Source organism: Prionailurus bengalensis, chromosome B4, assembly GCF_016509475.1.
Source record: "Prionailurus bengalensis isolate Pbe53 chromosome B4, Fcat_Pben_1.1_paternal_pri, whole genome shotgun sequence".
Classification (NCBI taxonomy): Eukaryota; Metazoa; Chordata; class Mammalia; order Carnivora; family Felidae; genus Prionailurus; species Prionailurus bengalensis.
The window spans coordinates 139045753-139060999 of record NC_057358.1 but is presented as its reverse complement, the minus strand read 5'-3'; the positions used below and the strand labels follow the sequence as shown (position 1 = coordinate 139060999).

The window sequence follows — 15247 nt, the reverse complement described above, 5'->3', positions numbered from 1 at the left end:
ACCATAAGGTCAGGACCTGAGCCGAAATCAAGAGTCTGACACTTAACCGACAGCCGCCCAGGCGCCCCTCTTTGCTTCTGCTTTTTAAGTCAACATTACCGACATGTCACATATAAGATGAAATGTGCCTCTTTCAAGTAAACCCTTCCATGACATCTGACAAGGGTACACAGCTGCGTCACTACGGCCCCCGTGAAGATGTGGAGAATCTGTCTCCCCAAAACCTTCCCCTGTGCTCATCCCCCTCTCAACCAGGAGAGCCCAGGGAGCCGCACAACTCCTCGCGGACCGCCCAGGCCTGGCCTAGAACGTCACGCAAATGGAATCATTCAGGGACCCACGCTTTGTTTCCGCTCGGCCTGGCGTCTTTGTGATTTTTCCAAACTGACAAGGGAACCGGCAGCCCATCCCTCGGCTCACTTCACCCCACGGAGGCCCCGCGGCCTGCCGGCCACTCACTTCCTGCTGAGCGTCCAGGGTGTTTCTAGTTCGGGGCTACTATGAATAAAGCTTGTTGCTACTATTCTTGTACAAGGTTTTCATGGCTACAAGCTTTCCTCTCTCATGGTTAAACACCTAGGAGTGGAGTATTGGCTCCCTGCGCATGTACATGTTTCGTTTCCTAACAAACGGCCAGACCTTTCACAAGAAATGATGTGGTTTCACACTCCAGCTAACAGAGGATAAGAATTTCAAATGCTCCATACCCTCCCTCCGTGATAGTATTGCCCGTCTTTTCTTTTTTAATTTTTTAATGGTTATTCATTTTTGAGAGAGACAGAGACAGAACCCAAGTGGGGGAGAGGCAGAGAGAGAGGGAGACACAGAATCCGAAGCAGGGTCCAAGCTGTCAGCACAGAGCCCAACGCGGGGCTCAAACCCACGAATGGTGAGATCATGACCTGAGCCGAGGTCGGACGCTTAACCGACTGAGCCACCCAGGTGCCTCTCTTTTTTTAATTTTTTTAATGTTTATTTATTTTTGAGAGACAGAGAGAAACAGAGCACAAGCAGGAGAGGGGCAGAGAGAGAGGGAGACAGAATCCAAAGCAGGTTCCAGGCTCTGTGCTGTCAGCAGAGCCGGATGTGGGGCCTGAACCCATGAACCACAAGATCGTGACCCGAGCCAAGGTCAGATGCTTAACTGACTGACCCACCCAGGCACCCTGTATTGTCCATCTTTAAATATTAGCATTCTGGGGAGCCTGGCTGGCTCAGTCAGAGCATGTGACTCTTGATCTCAGGGTTGCAAGTTCAAGCTTCACACTCAGTATAGAGATTACTTTAAAAAAAAATAAAATCGGGGTGCCTGGGTGGCTCAGTCGGTTAAGCGTCCGACTTCAGCTCAGGTCATGATCTCATGGTTCGTGGGTTCGAGCCCCACGTCGGGCTCTGTGCTGACAGCTCGGAGCCAGGAGCCTGCTTCGGATTCTGTGTCTCCCTCTCTTGCTACCCCTCCCCCAGTCATGCTCTGTCTCTCTCTGTCTCAAAATAAATAAACATTAAAATAAATAAGTAAATAAATAAATAAATGAAATCTTAAAAAAATAAATATCAGCCATTCTACTGAGTGGCTTTAATCGCACATCCCCGATGACTAACAATGTTCAACATCTTCCCACGTACCCAGCTGCCACTGCTTCTCTCCTCTGGTGAAGTGTCTGTTCAAATCTTTTGCCCATTTCTTAAACCAGGTTATCTTCCTAGTGAGTTTTATGGTTCTGTCTTCTAGAAGTGAATACACATTAAGATTATATTCTCCTAATCTGGGCCCTGCCTCTTTGTCTCAAACAGCCTAAGTTTTAAATTTCCATGAAATCCAACTTATAAAGTGTTTCTTTTATATTTAGTGCTTCTTCTGTCCTACATAGGAAAGATTTCCTCCTGGTCTCTTCCCTGGATGTTCTGAAGCTTTACCTGGCTACCTCCTGCTCATCCCTCCAGCGTCTCTTCGACGGTACTTCAGGACGCCTGACCCAACCCGAGGCCAGGCTGGTCCCTCAGGGCTCCAGCTGCTCCTGGCACGAGACCCCCACAGAGCCAGCCCCTCACCGCGCCAGCCACATGGCAGCCAAATTTTCATTAAGTGAATTCATGTATGAGCAAGTGAACAAATAAATCCCACGTGGTATTTTCCGCCTTTAAGATGCTCTCACATCTGCAGCAGACCTGTGTTTGCTGCTGAACATCTATACCTCCCTTGTTTCCACAGAGCCCTGAAGATCCTCCAGGAACCACACATCCCTGTTCTCAACCCCTTCCTTCAGGAGTGTTCCTGATGGGCCACCCCACTGGCCACAGGGGCTGACAGGCTCAGAGGCAGAGAGGGGACCCAATGAAGGCACAGAAGGCAAACCCACGGCTTTTCTTTGCTTCTTCCTGTGAATCGGGGAGAATGTGCAGAGACTGGAGCTGTGGCAGCTGCCCTGTGGCCATGCGGGAGAACCACAGGCTGTGGGTCCGTCACAAAGAGCTGACCTTGCAGAGCTGAGCTCAGAGAGTCACTGGCCTTGATGAGGTCGGCCTGAATCCAACCACGTCTTCTCAGTTGTGCGAGCACATCCGTCCCCTTTGCTTCCCCAAGGCATTTCTAGGAGCATCGATTCTCAATGACACTCCTGCACACATTTGCTTTCGCACACCGGGTCACACCGTTAAGCCTCATGTCCATAAACGCATACTGGAATATAACACGCGAGCACCATCCAAACAGTGGGAGGAATTATCATAACCACACCTGGCTCGAGGCCCCTGGGAGCCTCCTAACCACTGTCCTTCACCTCCTCCCTGGAGCTAATAAGTCCCTAACTTCTAACACCGGGCAAATGTTGCCTATTTCTGAACCTTCTACAAATGGAATCATCTTTTCTGTCTGGCCGCTCAAACTCAACATTACATGTGAAAAGCTCACTCATGTTTGGAACATGTTAAGAATAGCTTTCACTGTTGTGTGTTCCCGCGTACAAATTCCGTGCTACCGTCAGCAGACATGTGGACTGCGCCCACTCTGTGTTCTCAACATTCTCCTTCCTGCCCTTCACGGCCCATGACGTGCATTCTGTTAGATAGTTACCGAGGAGGCGAACCACTGGCCATGCCCACCTTTCACAAGTTCTGCTGCAGAATTTTCCGGAGTGATTACACTCCCGCTGGAGGTACATGGCAAGTTCTACATCCTTGCCAGCACTTGGTGTTGACAAACATTTTCTTTTCAGCCATCCCGATGGGCCTGCAGCGGTCTCTGTCAGAAGGCAGCTTTGGGGCACCTGGGTGGCTCGGTCAGTTAATCGTCCAGCTCTTACCTTCGGCCGAGTTCGTGATCTAGAGGCTCATGGGTTCGAGCCCCAAGTCGGGCTCTGTGCTGAGCGGAGCCTGGTTGGGACTGTCTCCCTCTCTCTCTGCCCCTCTGATACTCACGCACATGTGCGCTCACTCTCTCTCTTAAAATAAATAAACTTTAAAAAGACAAAAAGAAGGTAGCTTCGCTCTGCATTTCCCAGAAGACTGACGGAGCTGTTCTGCGTCCACACCCGGGAGACGCGTGGACGAGCACAGCCCGGTTTTCTACTGGGTCGTATTCGTCTGCAGGCATATCACACTCTCCGCGGGGGAGTCCTCCGTAAGTCTCTACTCCTCCTCCCCGTGCTTTGCCTTTTCTTCCCACTAATGATGTCTTTTGATGAAGACAAGTTCCTAGCTTTAATGTGGCCCCATTTATTAATCTTTTATGATTAGTCCTTCTCATGCCCTTTGTAAGAAAATGTCCTTCATCCAACCTGCCATGCTAACACATTGCACTTTGAAATCACGACCGTGTTCCCAACGTCGTTAAGTAGTGGCCTCCGGCGGGGCCGGCACAGGACAGCACGCTGGGAACCGCTGTCCTGGGGTCCGAACCACGTGGGGCTGCTGGTGTTCTACATCGGCAGAGCTGAGCGGTCACCAGGCACTGAAGTCTATCCTGCAACACCGCTACCCAGCCTCTTCCAGAAAGTCTGCCAACCCGAAGGCCTTCCGCCACATGTATTTGTGTTTGCACGTGTTTATGCTCGACCTTCCTCGTTCCGAACAGGGTGACAATCTTTTCCCTTGTCTGGTATTCTGAGCCACGTCTGACTTCTTCCTGAGGCAAAATCCCCACAAGCAAGCTGTTCGTCCAAGGCCACACCGGGCATACTGAAAGCTCCTGATGCTTCTTCCCAAGCAACCCACCAGGGAGGGCGGCAGTTTCCGGTCTGGGAGCCCAGCCCCCGCCCTTCAGCAGCACGACGAGGGGCACCTGCCTGAACTCCAACAGGTCGGGAAGGGGCAGGTTCGCCAGAGAGTCCCACTGACAACACAGGGAACCCCGACGGTGGGAGCTTCTACCGCTGAGCATCGGTGTCTATGCTCCCACGTGCGTGCCTCTACTTTCTGGCCAGACGAGAGATGCTCCTGTTCTAAAGGCAGATAGGTTCACACACTCGGAGCGGCGACGGCAACGATAACCCAGGCACACACAGGAGTGCCAGGCGTGCCCGGAGCACCCCTGCCGCAGGTCCTGCGTGAGAAACCGCCCGCCCCGGGCGCCTCCACAGTCAGACCTCTTCTGCCGACACCACGCGGCACGGGGCGCTCTCCCTGTCGGGGACCCAGCCCTGTCCCTGCCAGGGGGCCTCCCACCCCAGGGGAAATGGCCAGACCTGAGGAAGGGCACTGCTTCATCATGTCAGAGACCATCCTCCTGGCGAGCACCAGGAGCGACCGCACCCACCTGACCTCACTGTGACTTCAGTCCCCATGGCCATCACCTGGCAGGAAGAACAATTCCTATCCCCAGGAGGCCACGGCCACAGCTGAGTAAGAAAAAGCCCAACTGCTCACCAGGCGCGGAGCTGCCCGGACCACTGCCTTGAATCCTGCCTGGCGGGTGGGCTGGCGGTGTTGTCACTGACGGAAGAGTAAAGGCTCAAGAATGGTCACCGTAGCCGAGTTACAGGGCCTGAGCACGGACTGCAGCCAAAGCCAGGCCCGAGAGGCCCTTACCTGAGGCTGCCCTTCTCGGGGAATCCGGGCTCACTTCGCACAAACTCAGGAACAGGTCCCCACCCCGTGGGGTCATCTACACACGTACACACACACACACACACACACACACACACCTGGGCTCTGCCTGTGTCCCGGACCCTCGGACCCTGGGCTCAGCTCCGGGAAGCAGAGATGCCGAACGCAGCCCTGCACTCGTGCCCGCCCCAGGAACCCACGGGAAGGCAAGTTCAACCTTCCCACCGGCACACCCGGGAATCGTGCCCCTGCACAGAGGCGGTCACCCTCCCTGCGCTGCCATCAGCCCCTGTGGCCTCTCTCTGCACCCTGTTCCCTGGGCCCAAGACCCCCCCACCTCCACACCAGGGCTCAGGAGGGGCTGGGCAGCTGAGACAGAGGCCGCAGACGTGGAGCAGCCCCTGACCTGGGGAAGCAAGGCTGGCCTCTCGCCTCCTCCAGTCTACTCTCCAGGGCCTGAGTCCCCAAAACCTTTCCCCTTAGCACCTCCCCTGCCGAGGCCGTATCCACCGGACCCAAGACACGTGGCTGCGGCTGCCTCAATTTGTCGCTGGAGCTCAGCTCCCTCCAGCGGCTGTCTGGTCAGCGCTGCGACCACGCTACGGCAGGTAACCTCTCTTCAGACAGCGCTTCCCCCAGAGACCTGCCCTGCCCCGTCTGAGTCAGCACTCTGACCTCAGCCTCCCTCCCCGGGCTCCAGGTGTTTCCAGACTCAGCTTCTCAGAGACGCTCAGACACAGAGACGTCGCTTACTCTGTCTCTCGAGCTCCCGCAGGGGGTTCTTGACCCGTGCTCACAGAGACTCCGGCCCCCCACGCCCAGAACACTGAGGGGTGCACCACAGGTTCCCCATGCAGGCTCGCTGAGTGAATGAATGACGTCACCACTCCCCAGGGACGGCCACGGCCCTGGGCGCCCAGGGAGGAGGACGTCTGAGAGACCTCATGAAAAACAGTATCGGCCAGTACACAGTTCTGGGTTCGGTCTGGGTGGGTCTGGGGTTGGCACTGGTGGTGGAGAAGACAACGGTGTGGAGGGACAGAGCAAACGCCCTGAGAATGGTCACACGACTGCACAGGGCACACGGGGGGCACTGTATCCAGGCTGCCCCCGCCCCTGGCGGGTGAGGAGCGTGGGCAGGTGCGTGGTGGCCGGGCGGCAGGCCCTGTGTGCCAGGCCAGGGCAGCGGGGCCACAGGGGGTACAAGCCAGGGAACGGTGTGGGCAGCCCCACAGCAGTCACATGCGGTGCCACGGAAGGATTCTTCGTGACCGTGTACGAGGACTCGAGCATTCTCCCAACCCCCAGATTCTAACTTCACTACTGGAAGAGAAATTCCAAAAGGCAAGCGTGTCACGATGGGAGCACGGGCAATAAAAAGCCCCGCACACACTCCTGACACTCACTCCTAAAGGAAAACACACATATGCAACTTGAGGCCTCTCGATAATTAAGCCAGACTAGAAATTATGCAAACGAAATATGTTCAAGTACGCAATGAATTTTAAATGACACAACTACAGAAAACTTAATTGCCATATTAGCATGCCATAAAAACACTAATCATAAATGTAAAGCAATACACGCATATACTTATGTCGGAACCGTCCCAGTGACACAGACAGCCAATCGCTCCCTCCCACCAGGTTCACGTGCAAACCGACCTCAACACACTGCAAGGAGACCAGATGACACCAGCATTTCACTTCTTGGGTTTTTTGGGGTTTTTTTTTTAAATGTTTATTTATTTTTGAGAGACAGAGAGAAACAGAGCACAAGCAGGAGAGGGGCAGAGAGAGAGGGAGACACAGAATCCAAAGCAGGCTCCAGGCTCTAAGCTGTCAGCACAGAGCCCGACGTGGGGCTCGAACTCAGGAACCGTGAGATCATGACCTGAACCTGAAGTCAGTGCTAACCAAGGGAACCACCCAGGCACCCCTCACTTCTCGTTTTTAACCATCCTGTTCATTAGCGTAAATGTTAAATGTTTAATTAGTTTCTGTTTGATGTTTCTGAAATAGTTATTTTTTTTTAAATGAGCCAAAAAATATGATTTTTGACAGCGCTAATTTTTAAAAAGTCACAGCCGCACTTGCATGGAATTTAAATGTTAAATAGCATCCATGGTGGCTTCCTGGTATTTCTAGACCAGAGTATATGCCAGTCCTCCACAAATGACAGGAGCCAAGCTTCCCATCTTTCTTCGTTAAAGTACCATTTTCTACTCATCAGTTAAGAATCGTGCTCTTCAACAAGCCAGCAGGACAAATCCTGGTTTGTAACGACAAGTCGCGAACATCCTGGGGGAAAAAAGTCATTCGTCGCCCAGGTCTTGAAGTAGGTTCACATTCAAGTACAGCTTGGGTTGTCTTTGTTCACCAGACAAACGACAGATTCTCCTCGATCCTGGGTTCAGCGTCCCGGAACAAAAGGGCTGCAACAAGCCGGACCCCACCTGGGCCCCAGTCGGGCCTCCGGGACGCTGTTGGTCAAGCCCAGGCACGTTGGCCCAGGCGTGTTGCCTTCTTGGGTGCAGGTCCCAGCCGGTCCCTGTGTGCCTGTCCCACATGACACCCACCTGTCCTAGAGCAGCCGTCTCCAACCCTGCGAGACCCAGAGACCAATATTTCCCCAGCTCCCAGGTCACACTAATGTGCACCCAGAACGAAAAAGCGCAGGTCAAGAGGGCAGCCCAAAGCCCCCACGTCCCAGCCGCCACCCCCCACCCCCACCACCTGGCCTGGGAAAGGCTGGAACTGGTGCAAACCGGGGTATACCCCAAGGCTCTGATCCACTTTGCGGGCCCAGAAGAGTGGAATTTGAAGCCTCTGATTCAGAGAGAGACTGAAAAGTGGTCTTAACTGGGGCGACACTTCCCTGTACCCCATGGCCCGGAAGCGCCTGCTGGGTTTTCTCCCCACCATTTTCCAAGATGCTCCTGTGACCTAGCACTTGCAAAGGGCCTGCTGGCTGAGGGCAGACGCGTGGGAAACACCTGCTGAGTCAGAAGTGAGTGGTCAGCATCCTGCGCTGTGCTCCCCAAATCCCCCAGGACAGGAAACATACCGATGATGTGCGCTTGGGAGTAACTGGGAGACAAGGACAGGCCCACGAGGCAGCTCCCGGGTCAGCGCTTCGAGGCGAAGAGACGACGCCCCCAGGATGCTGGCCTCCTTCCACCTACCCACACCCATGTCTGACTAGCACCCCTCAACCTGGATTCCCAGAGCCCGTCCTCACCCCCAGAGGGACCGTGTGCGGGCACGTGACGAATGAATGACATCACCGCCTGCCTGGCCCAGCGCACGGCGAAGTCGAGGTGAGCACACGCTCCCTGAGTGACAGGTACAGTGCCATGGCAGCGACTGGCTCCTGCTCCAGCGGCCACAGGCCCCCCAAAGCCTCCATCCCTGCCCCCGTGGGGTTTTCCCTGACCCGGCTGTCCGCCTCTTCCTTCCAACAAGCACCCAGAGCAGCCCGGCACACCCTTCCTCCCAACCAGGCTCTGCTCGCAATACGGACCCACCAGCTCCTGGGTCCTGCACCCAGAGACCACCGCATCTGCGGGCATCTCTCGCGTGTGCACCGTCTGGCACACAGCAAGCACTCAGTAAGTGCTGTAAAGCAAGCTGAGACACAGGGTGAGCAGAGCACTGGGGGCCCAGACTCCTGAGAGAACAGGATCCTTCCCGTGCGGTAAAACCCCGGTATGCCCTGGGGGAGACAGAGGAGGGCAGGGACTCCCCTTCTTTTCCGCAGGCTCCATAAGGCACAGGGACTTGGTCCTTTTCTCTCCTTACCTCCCAGCTCCAACACAGTGCCAGAGCCACAAAGTGCTCGGTAAATACGATCAAATCAATGAAGGAACCAGCCAACAGACCTTTCGAGAGACTCCTGACTCTCCCATTCCAGAAACACAGCCGACTCACCCCTCACTCAAATCCTTCAGGAGTCACCCACTCCTGGTCCCCGGCTGCCCCCGGTTCCCTGCCCCATCCAAGCCTTCTCCCTGCCACTCCTGGGAGCCCGCCCACCTTGGCCCCTGCTCGTCACCAATCCCAGCCATTCCTGGGGAGCCCGCCCACCTTGGCCCCTGCTCGTCACCAATCCCAGCCATTCCTGGGGAGCCCACCCACCTTGGCCCCTGCTCGTCACCAATCCCAGCCATTCCTGGGGAGCCCGCCCACCTTGGCCCCTGCTCGCCCAATCCCAGCCATTCCTGGGGAGCCCACCCACCTTGGTCCCTGCTCGTCACCAATCCCAGCCATTCCTGGGGAGCCCGCCCACCTTGGCCCCTGCTTGTCCAATCCCATCTGTATCTACCCACCCCCCCCCCACACACACACACACAAGGACACTGACACACCCTTCAAGATGTTCCAGAAGCTCCCACAAGAAGCCTAGCCTGCCACGCAGGTGAGTCTGCGCTATCCTGGGACTGCCCTCCCTTTTTTGGTGCCCCCCCAACTTTGGAAGGACCGGCTTTGCCCACTCACCCCCCCACACACACTTGTTTTTAACTCATCCATCAACCCAAACCCAAAGAGGTCTAGAACTGCCAAGTTCATCTCTGTCCTGCCCGGTCCCCAGCTTCCCACCTCACAGCACCTGCAGAGACTGGGAACGAGAAGCCATCCCTGGGTGCTCACTCCGCTCCTGACCGCCTGAGCCCCGTGCACCCCGCAGCACATGGTCCCAGACTGTGCTGCAGCCCTGACCAGCCCTAACCCCTCCTAGTGGCAGGGCCACTATCTGATTCGCCTCTGTCTCCAGGCAAGGGGCTCCGTCATCAGTTAAGCGGCTACGCGGTACACGTGCCCGAGGAGGCCCACACGCTCCTTCCCTGGCTTTCCTGACATTCCCGCTTACAGACTCTACCCACCTACGCCCTCCCTCCCATTCCGACCACAGGGTATCTAACCACGACTCGAGCAGACTGAGAACCGAAGGAAAGGAAGGGGACAGAAGCATTCATGAAGGCTTTCCACCTAGAGGCAGCACATCCTTAAATACAAAATTGTACCATTAGGTCTTAAACGTGTTTTCATCAAAACTTCCCACAGTTCAATCTCAAAACCTTGCAACCTATCTTGGAGGACGTTTGGAAAAGTAGATACAAATGCTTAAAATAACAAACACCAAACAAAAACATGAGCAATTGTAGCAGGTCTAATTTTAATTGCAAGAGAATATTTAATCAATAAATATTCACTGTTGAGAGCTGTATCTGCATTTAGGATTACGAGGTACTAAGCTGCAAATTTATGAAGACTCATTAGCAAGAAAGAGTCTTTTAAATACTGAAAAGTCAGACCCAATTTAGAGTAAACACTTCGAGTTCCCCACTGATTTAACTCCAAAAATAATTTAAAAAGGGAAAGAGAAGAAAGCTGTCTATAAACTACTCCCAAGCTTTCAGCAGGGCCCAGCTCACTTCCGATATTAACCCGAGTGAAGGACCGGGAGTCTTCTGGTGGCCGCCCCACCCCCACCTCGTCCACCTGACCTCCTCCAGGAGTCTCCACAATGGGCAGTTTAGAACCAGAACCCCAGCCTGCATCACAGAAACGCAGACTACACCTAACATCCCCACTAACATTTAAAAAGAGAAAAAGAAAAAAAAAAAAAAAAAACCCACCACCTTTGTCAAACCTATTTCGCTGTGATGGATTCCTCAGAACTGAAACAGTCTTCTATGCTCGATCCTTTCTACATCACACGTTTGAAAATATTACAGATTTTCAGAATAATAAAATCAGAGAAAAAGAATACAGCTGTCATAAATAATTACCTCTCCTCATTTTCTGCCAGCCTTGTCAAACCAAGCTTGAAATTAAGCAAAAGATGGAAAATGTCACCTTAGCTCAGACAAAGGCCCGGATCACTGCCACAAAGGCAGGGCGCGTGCCTGGGCGGCCGACGGGCCACGCCTGGAGCCCGGCCGCCAGGACAGGCAGCCCCAGGAAGACTTACCGACAGCAGCTTCCAGGTAATCGGACGAACCGACTTAGGGATTCCGGACCAGCTCAACTTCCGCAATTCCTCTGTTGACAAAGAGACAAACAGGGTTTACAAACAGTCCACAAACTCCCCACGGGGCTTTAACATATTCCATCAATGTTACGGCAGGGTATGAGGCCCCATAAACGAAATCAGAACAAACCTGAGTGATAAAGATTTCAGATACTGATTGTTCTCAATATACAAGAGACGCAAAGTTGCCTCTATTCCCGCGGAGCTAAGTGTCACCTGTTTGCATTTAAGTTACAGAGTACATGTTTGCTAAATGCATCGCAAGTGTCCCCACAGTCACGCCGGGACAGGTGAGGCACCACACACCTTCCTCCCTAGAGCAATGAGTCCAGAGTCCACACGCCCCCTCCTTCCCTCCCACCCTCCCTCTCCCTGTACGCCTACCACCAACACCTGTCCCCAACTTAACCACCCTCTGAGCTCTCCCGTCCTTCCCGCTTTCTGTCTCACTCCCACCATTTACTGCTGGAGAACAGAAGGTGCTTGGCTCAAGACTGCTTTTGGAAGAAATTATTTCACGGGGATAAGCCTGTGTTCATACAGCACCGGTCAAGGGTGAAGCCACGTTATGCACACATCAAGGACAATGCAGTCTTCCAAGTAGACTAGTACAAGTCACTGTTGCCATCACAAATACCCAAAGAGAGGCAGGGCTGGTCAAGGACATGTCCGGAGCCTCCGGAGGGCAGGAGAGGGCACAGCGGGGGCCGGGCAGGTGAGGAGATCAGCCCCTGAATTCCATGTGACCTTCTATGTCTCCCCAAGGTCTCAGCCACGTGCCCCGAATGGATAGAGAATACATTTCAATTTGCAGGTGTATCAACACTCAGTCAGTCCCACTGAAACTGAAGTAATTAGTTCTCTCCTTTAAGTTACGAATCTACCATTAGGCTCTTCTCCTAACGGCTGGGAGCTCATGATTAATACTCGGAATAAAAGAAACGATTAAAGAGACTTCGGTAATATGATCAACAAAAGACAAAGTCCTGACATCTAATCTTTTTCCAATTACTAAAGTCTAAGTAAAATAAGTACAGAATAATTGGGCGACGGTACCAGCAATAACTTGCGCTTTCCAGCAGAATCTCAGAAAGTATCGAATCTCCCCCCGCACCCTGAGGATATTATGAAAAGCAGGAACCTAATATCTGAACGCCAATAATGTAATGTTTACCAGTCATGTTCCCAGGGCCTCTCCTCCTGCACGAGTCTGGTTTTCTGATTATGGTTTATATGAAGAAAGCCGAGAGAAATCTCCGTTGCTCATGTTCTCTGAACCTGTCTCCTCGTGAAGGAAACACAAGAGTGGTGCCTTGAACAGACATACGAGGCCGAGTTCTGAGTCTGTGTAAGCGTTAGCGTGTAAGAGGAGCTTTCGAAGGCGCTGTTTGTTCCTCGCCACAGCCTGAGTGAGTGAATCAGGGCTGTGACCCTACCGTGTAGGCAAGGAGCGGGCAGGCTGGGGGACTCGGCCACAGTGGCCCAGGAACTAAGCGACCTTCACAGCCCAGAATCTTTCCACTCTATTAACTTCCCCTATTAGAAAGGCTTCCTGCAAACACAGACAAATTTCACTCATGAATATGGACAAAAGGTCCAAAACAAATCTTCGCAGATCAAAACACAGCCAGACACTCAAAGGACAGTACACGCAGGAATAAGACTCCAGGAACAAAACGGCTCCATGTCGGGAAATCTCGCACCTATAAAGGTGTTAAACTGGCTTGATGGGAAAGTCACAGGACCGTTCCGGTAGACGTCCAGTGTAGACCCTCGCCCAGGGCCTGTTTGCCCCTCCACCTTTCTAGCGGGATCCAGATGTGCAAAGTGACCACCAGCACCCCCCACCCCACCCCGCAGCCCTGGTGATGAGGGGAGTCAGCCTGAGGGAAGCTGAACCCAGCACCCCAAGGTTGGAACTGATTGGCTGTCGCAGAGCTAAGCTGAGGAGAAAGCCCCTCCTGGCTCTTCAGAAACCTTTTGGGGGCAACCCTCTCTTGCTCCCTCTGAAGACTGCTAGGGTCAGATGTGAGGCTGGGGCTACAGCCAACTGGCACCCAACCGGCCTGAGGATAAAGCCAGCAAAGAGAGGCAGGAATGAGGGTTGAGTTCAGCAAGACGGGCAGATACAAGAACATTCTAAAATCAACAGCTTTTCTCCATCAGCAACAAAATAAACAATATTGCAGGCATAAGGCTTCGCGAGAAACGGAGAATAGCGTATGAAGAAAACTGTGAGGTTCTACTTAAAGAAATGGAGGAAAACACCAAGCTCACTGGCGTTAACAAGGATTTAATGAGCACCTCCTCCGGGCCAGGGAACAACACACAAAGCCCTGTGCTCAGAGGACCCACCTCCACCCCAAGGACAGAGCAGGTGTGAAATTCCAACTGGGCTCAGAACAAGAGGTAAGGGCTGGGAGACGAAAGGACAGGTGGGAAATTCTACCTTGTTAGGAAGGTTTCCCTGAAGATGACAACTGAGGAAAGACCCACAGATGAGGAGACATTACTGAAGGAAGAGGGGCTGGAGGGGGAATATTCTCAGTCCAGGAAAGAACTAATGCAAAGCCGTGGCCACGGCGTGAAGAAGAGACCAGAGGGGCCAGTGCTCACAAGGGGACACTTGGTGGGCTGCTTATGAAGCCCAGTGTAGAGGGGACGGCGGCTCGGGTGAGGACAGGGGAAGGAGAGCAGGGACCAAACACACTGCTGGATCTTGCCTCAATATTACAGTGCTGTCAACCACCACTTAAAAACTCTTTAAGTTCAATGCAAGCCAACAAAATCCCAGGGGGATATTCCGTGTGTGTTGTAAAACCTGATACGCTGGGACTAGTTTATCTGAAAGAGCGAATGCTTAACAGCAGCCAATAAGATTTCCAAAAAGAATAACATGAACGGACTTGTATTAACAGACAAGAAAATGGGTAAGAGAGGTACAGTTCTTAAGACACTGGGAAGAGCAATGGAACCGATGAATGGTTCACATCAAACCTGCACTTAGTTATGATTACAACAGCATTTCAGATCAAGGGGCCCATCAGTCAATGGTGTCCAAACAATATGGCCTTTATTTTCAGAAAAGGAAATCAGACCATGTGTCTTACCACAAAAACATTTCCAAGGACACCTGGGTGACTCAGCTGGTTATGCGTCCGATTCAGCTCAGGTCACGATCTCATGGTTTGTAAGTTCGAGCCCCGCATCGGGCTCTGTGCTGACAGCTAAGAGCCTAGAGCCTGCTTTGGATTCTGTGTCCTCCTCTCTCTGCCCCTCCCCTGTTTGCTCTCTATCTCTCTCTCGCTCTCTCTCTCTCTCAAAAATAAATAAACATTAAAAAAAAATTCCAAATGATTAAAAATCCTTAGACCGGGGCGCCTGGGTGGCTCAGTCGGTTAAGTGTCCAACTTCAGCTCAGGTCATGATCTCATGGCTTGTGGGTTCGAGCCCCACATCGGGCTCTATGCTGACAGCTCAGAGCCTGGAGCCTGCTTCACAATCTGTGTCTCCCACTCTCTCTGACCCTCCCCTGCTCATGCTTTGTCTCTCTCAAAAATAAATACACATTAAAAATCCTTAGACCTAAATGGAGTGTGTGCATGTGTGTCTGCATGTGAGCACATGTATGTGAAGGAAAGATAAAAATACAAGAAAATATAGAGGAATATTGTGCTACTTCCAGATGGGAGAAAGGCCTTCCAAGCAAAACACAGATCCTAGAACTATAATTAAGGTTGACAAACTAACAGTACAAAAGTTTAAAATGGCTGCACAATGAAAGACACTGTAATGTTAAAAAAAAAAAAAAGACAGACTTGAAAAATACATACGTACCATACAAAAAAGTTAACATCACTCATACATAAAGAATACATACAAGAGAATGATCAAGCTACACAAAACTGGAAAATTCATGGAAGAGGAAATAGAAGTGGCTAGTACATACACAAAAATAGGCACATAATCTCAATGGTGATTAAACAACTACATTATTAGAACAAGAAATTTGTCGCAAATTAAATAAAATATTAAATGAGCATACCCGTATTGATGTGACTGTAGGTGAATAGCCACTCTTATAGTTTGGTCGGAGTGCATACGAACAGAACTTTCTATTGGTCACGTTTTAAAGGTATATAACATTTGAGCAGCAACCTCACTTGAAGAA

At 52.3% G+C, this 15247-nt stretch overlaps 1 protein-coding gene across 2 annotated transcripts in view; it reads right to left on the bottom strand.

Annotated features, from left to right (window-relative positions):
• Positions 1-15247, bottom strand: part of TBC1D22A (TBC1 domain family member 22A) — a 326492-nt gene that overhangs the window by 225935 nt on the left and 85310 nt on the right. For both annotated transcript variants that reach the window (XM_043562939.1, XM_043562938.1), the window contains exon 5: positions 11017-11087. In XM_043562939.1, the coding sequence (XP_043418874.1) occupies positions 11017-11087 (71 nt within the window). The remainder of the gene's footprint in view (positions 1-11016; positions 11088-15247) is intronic.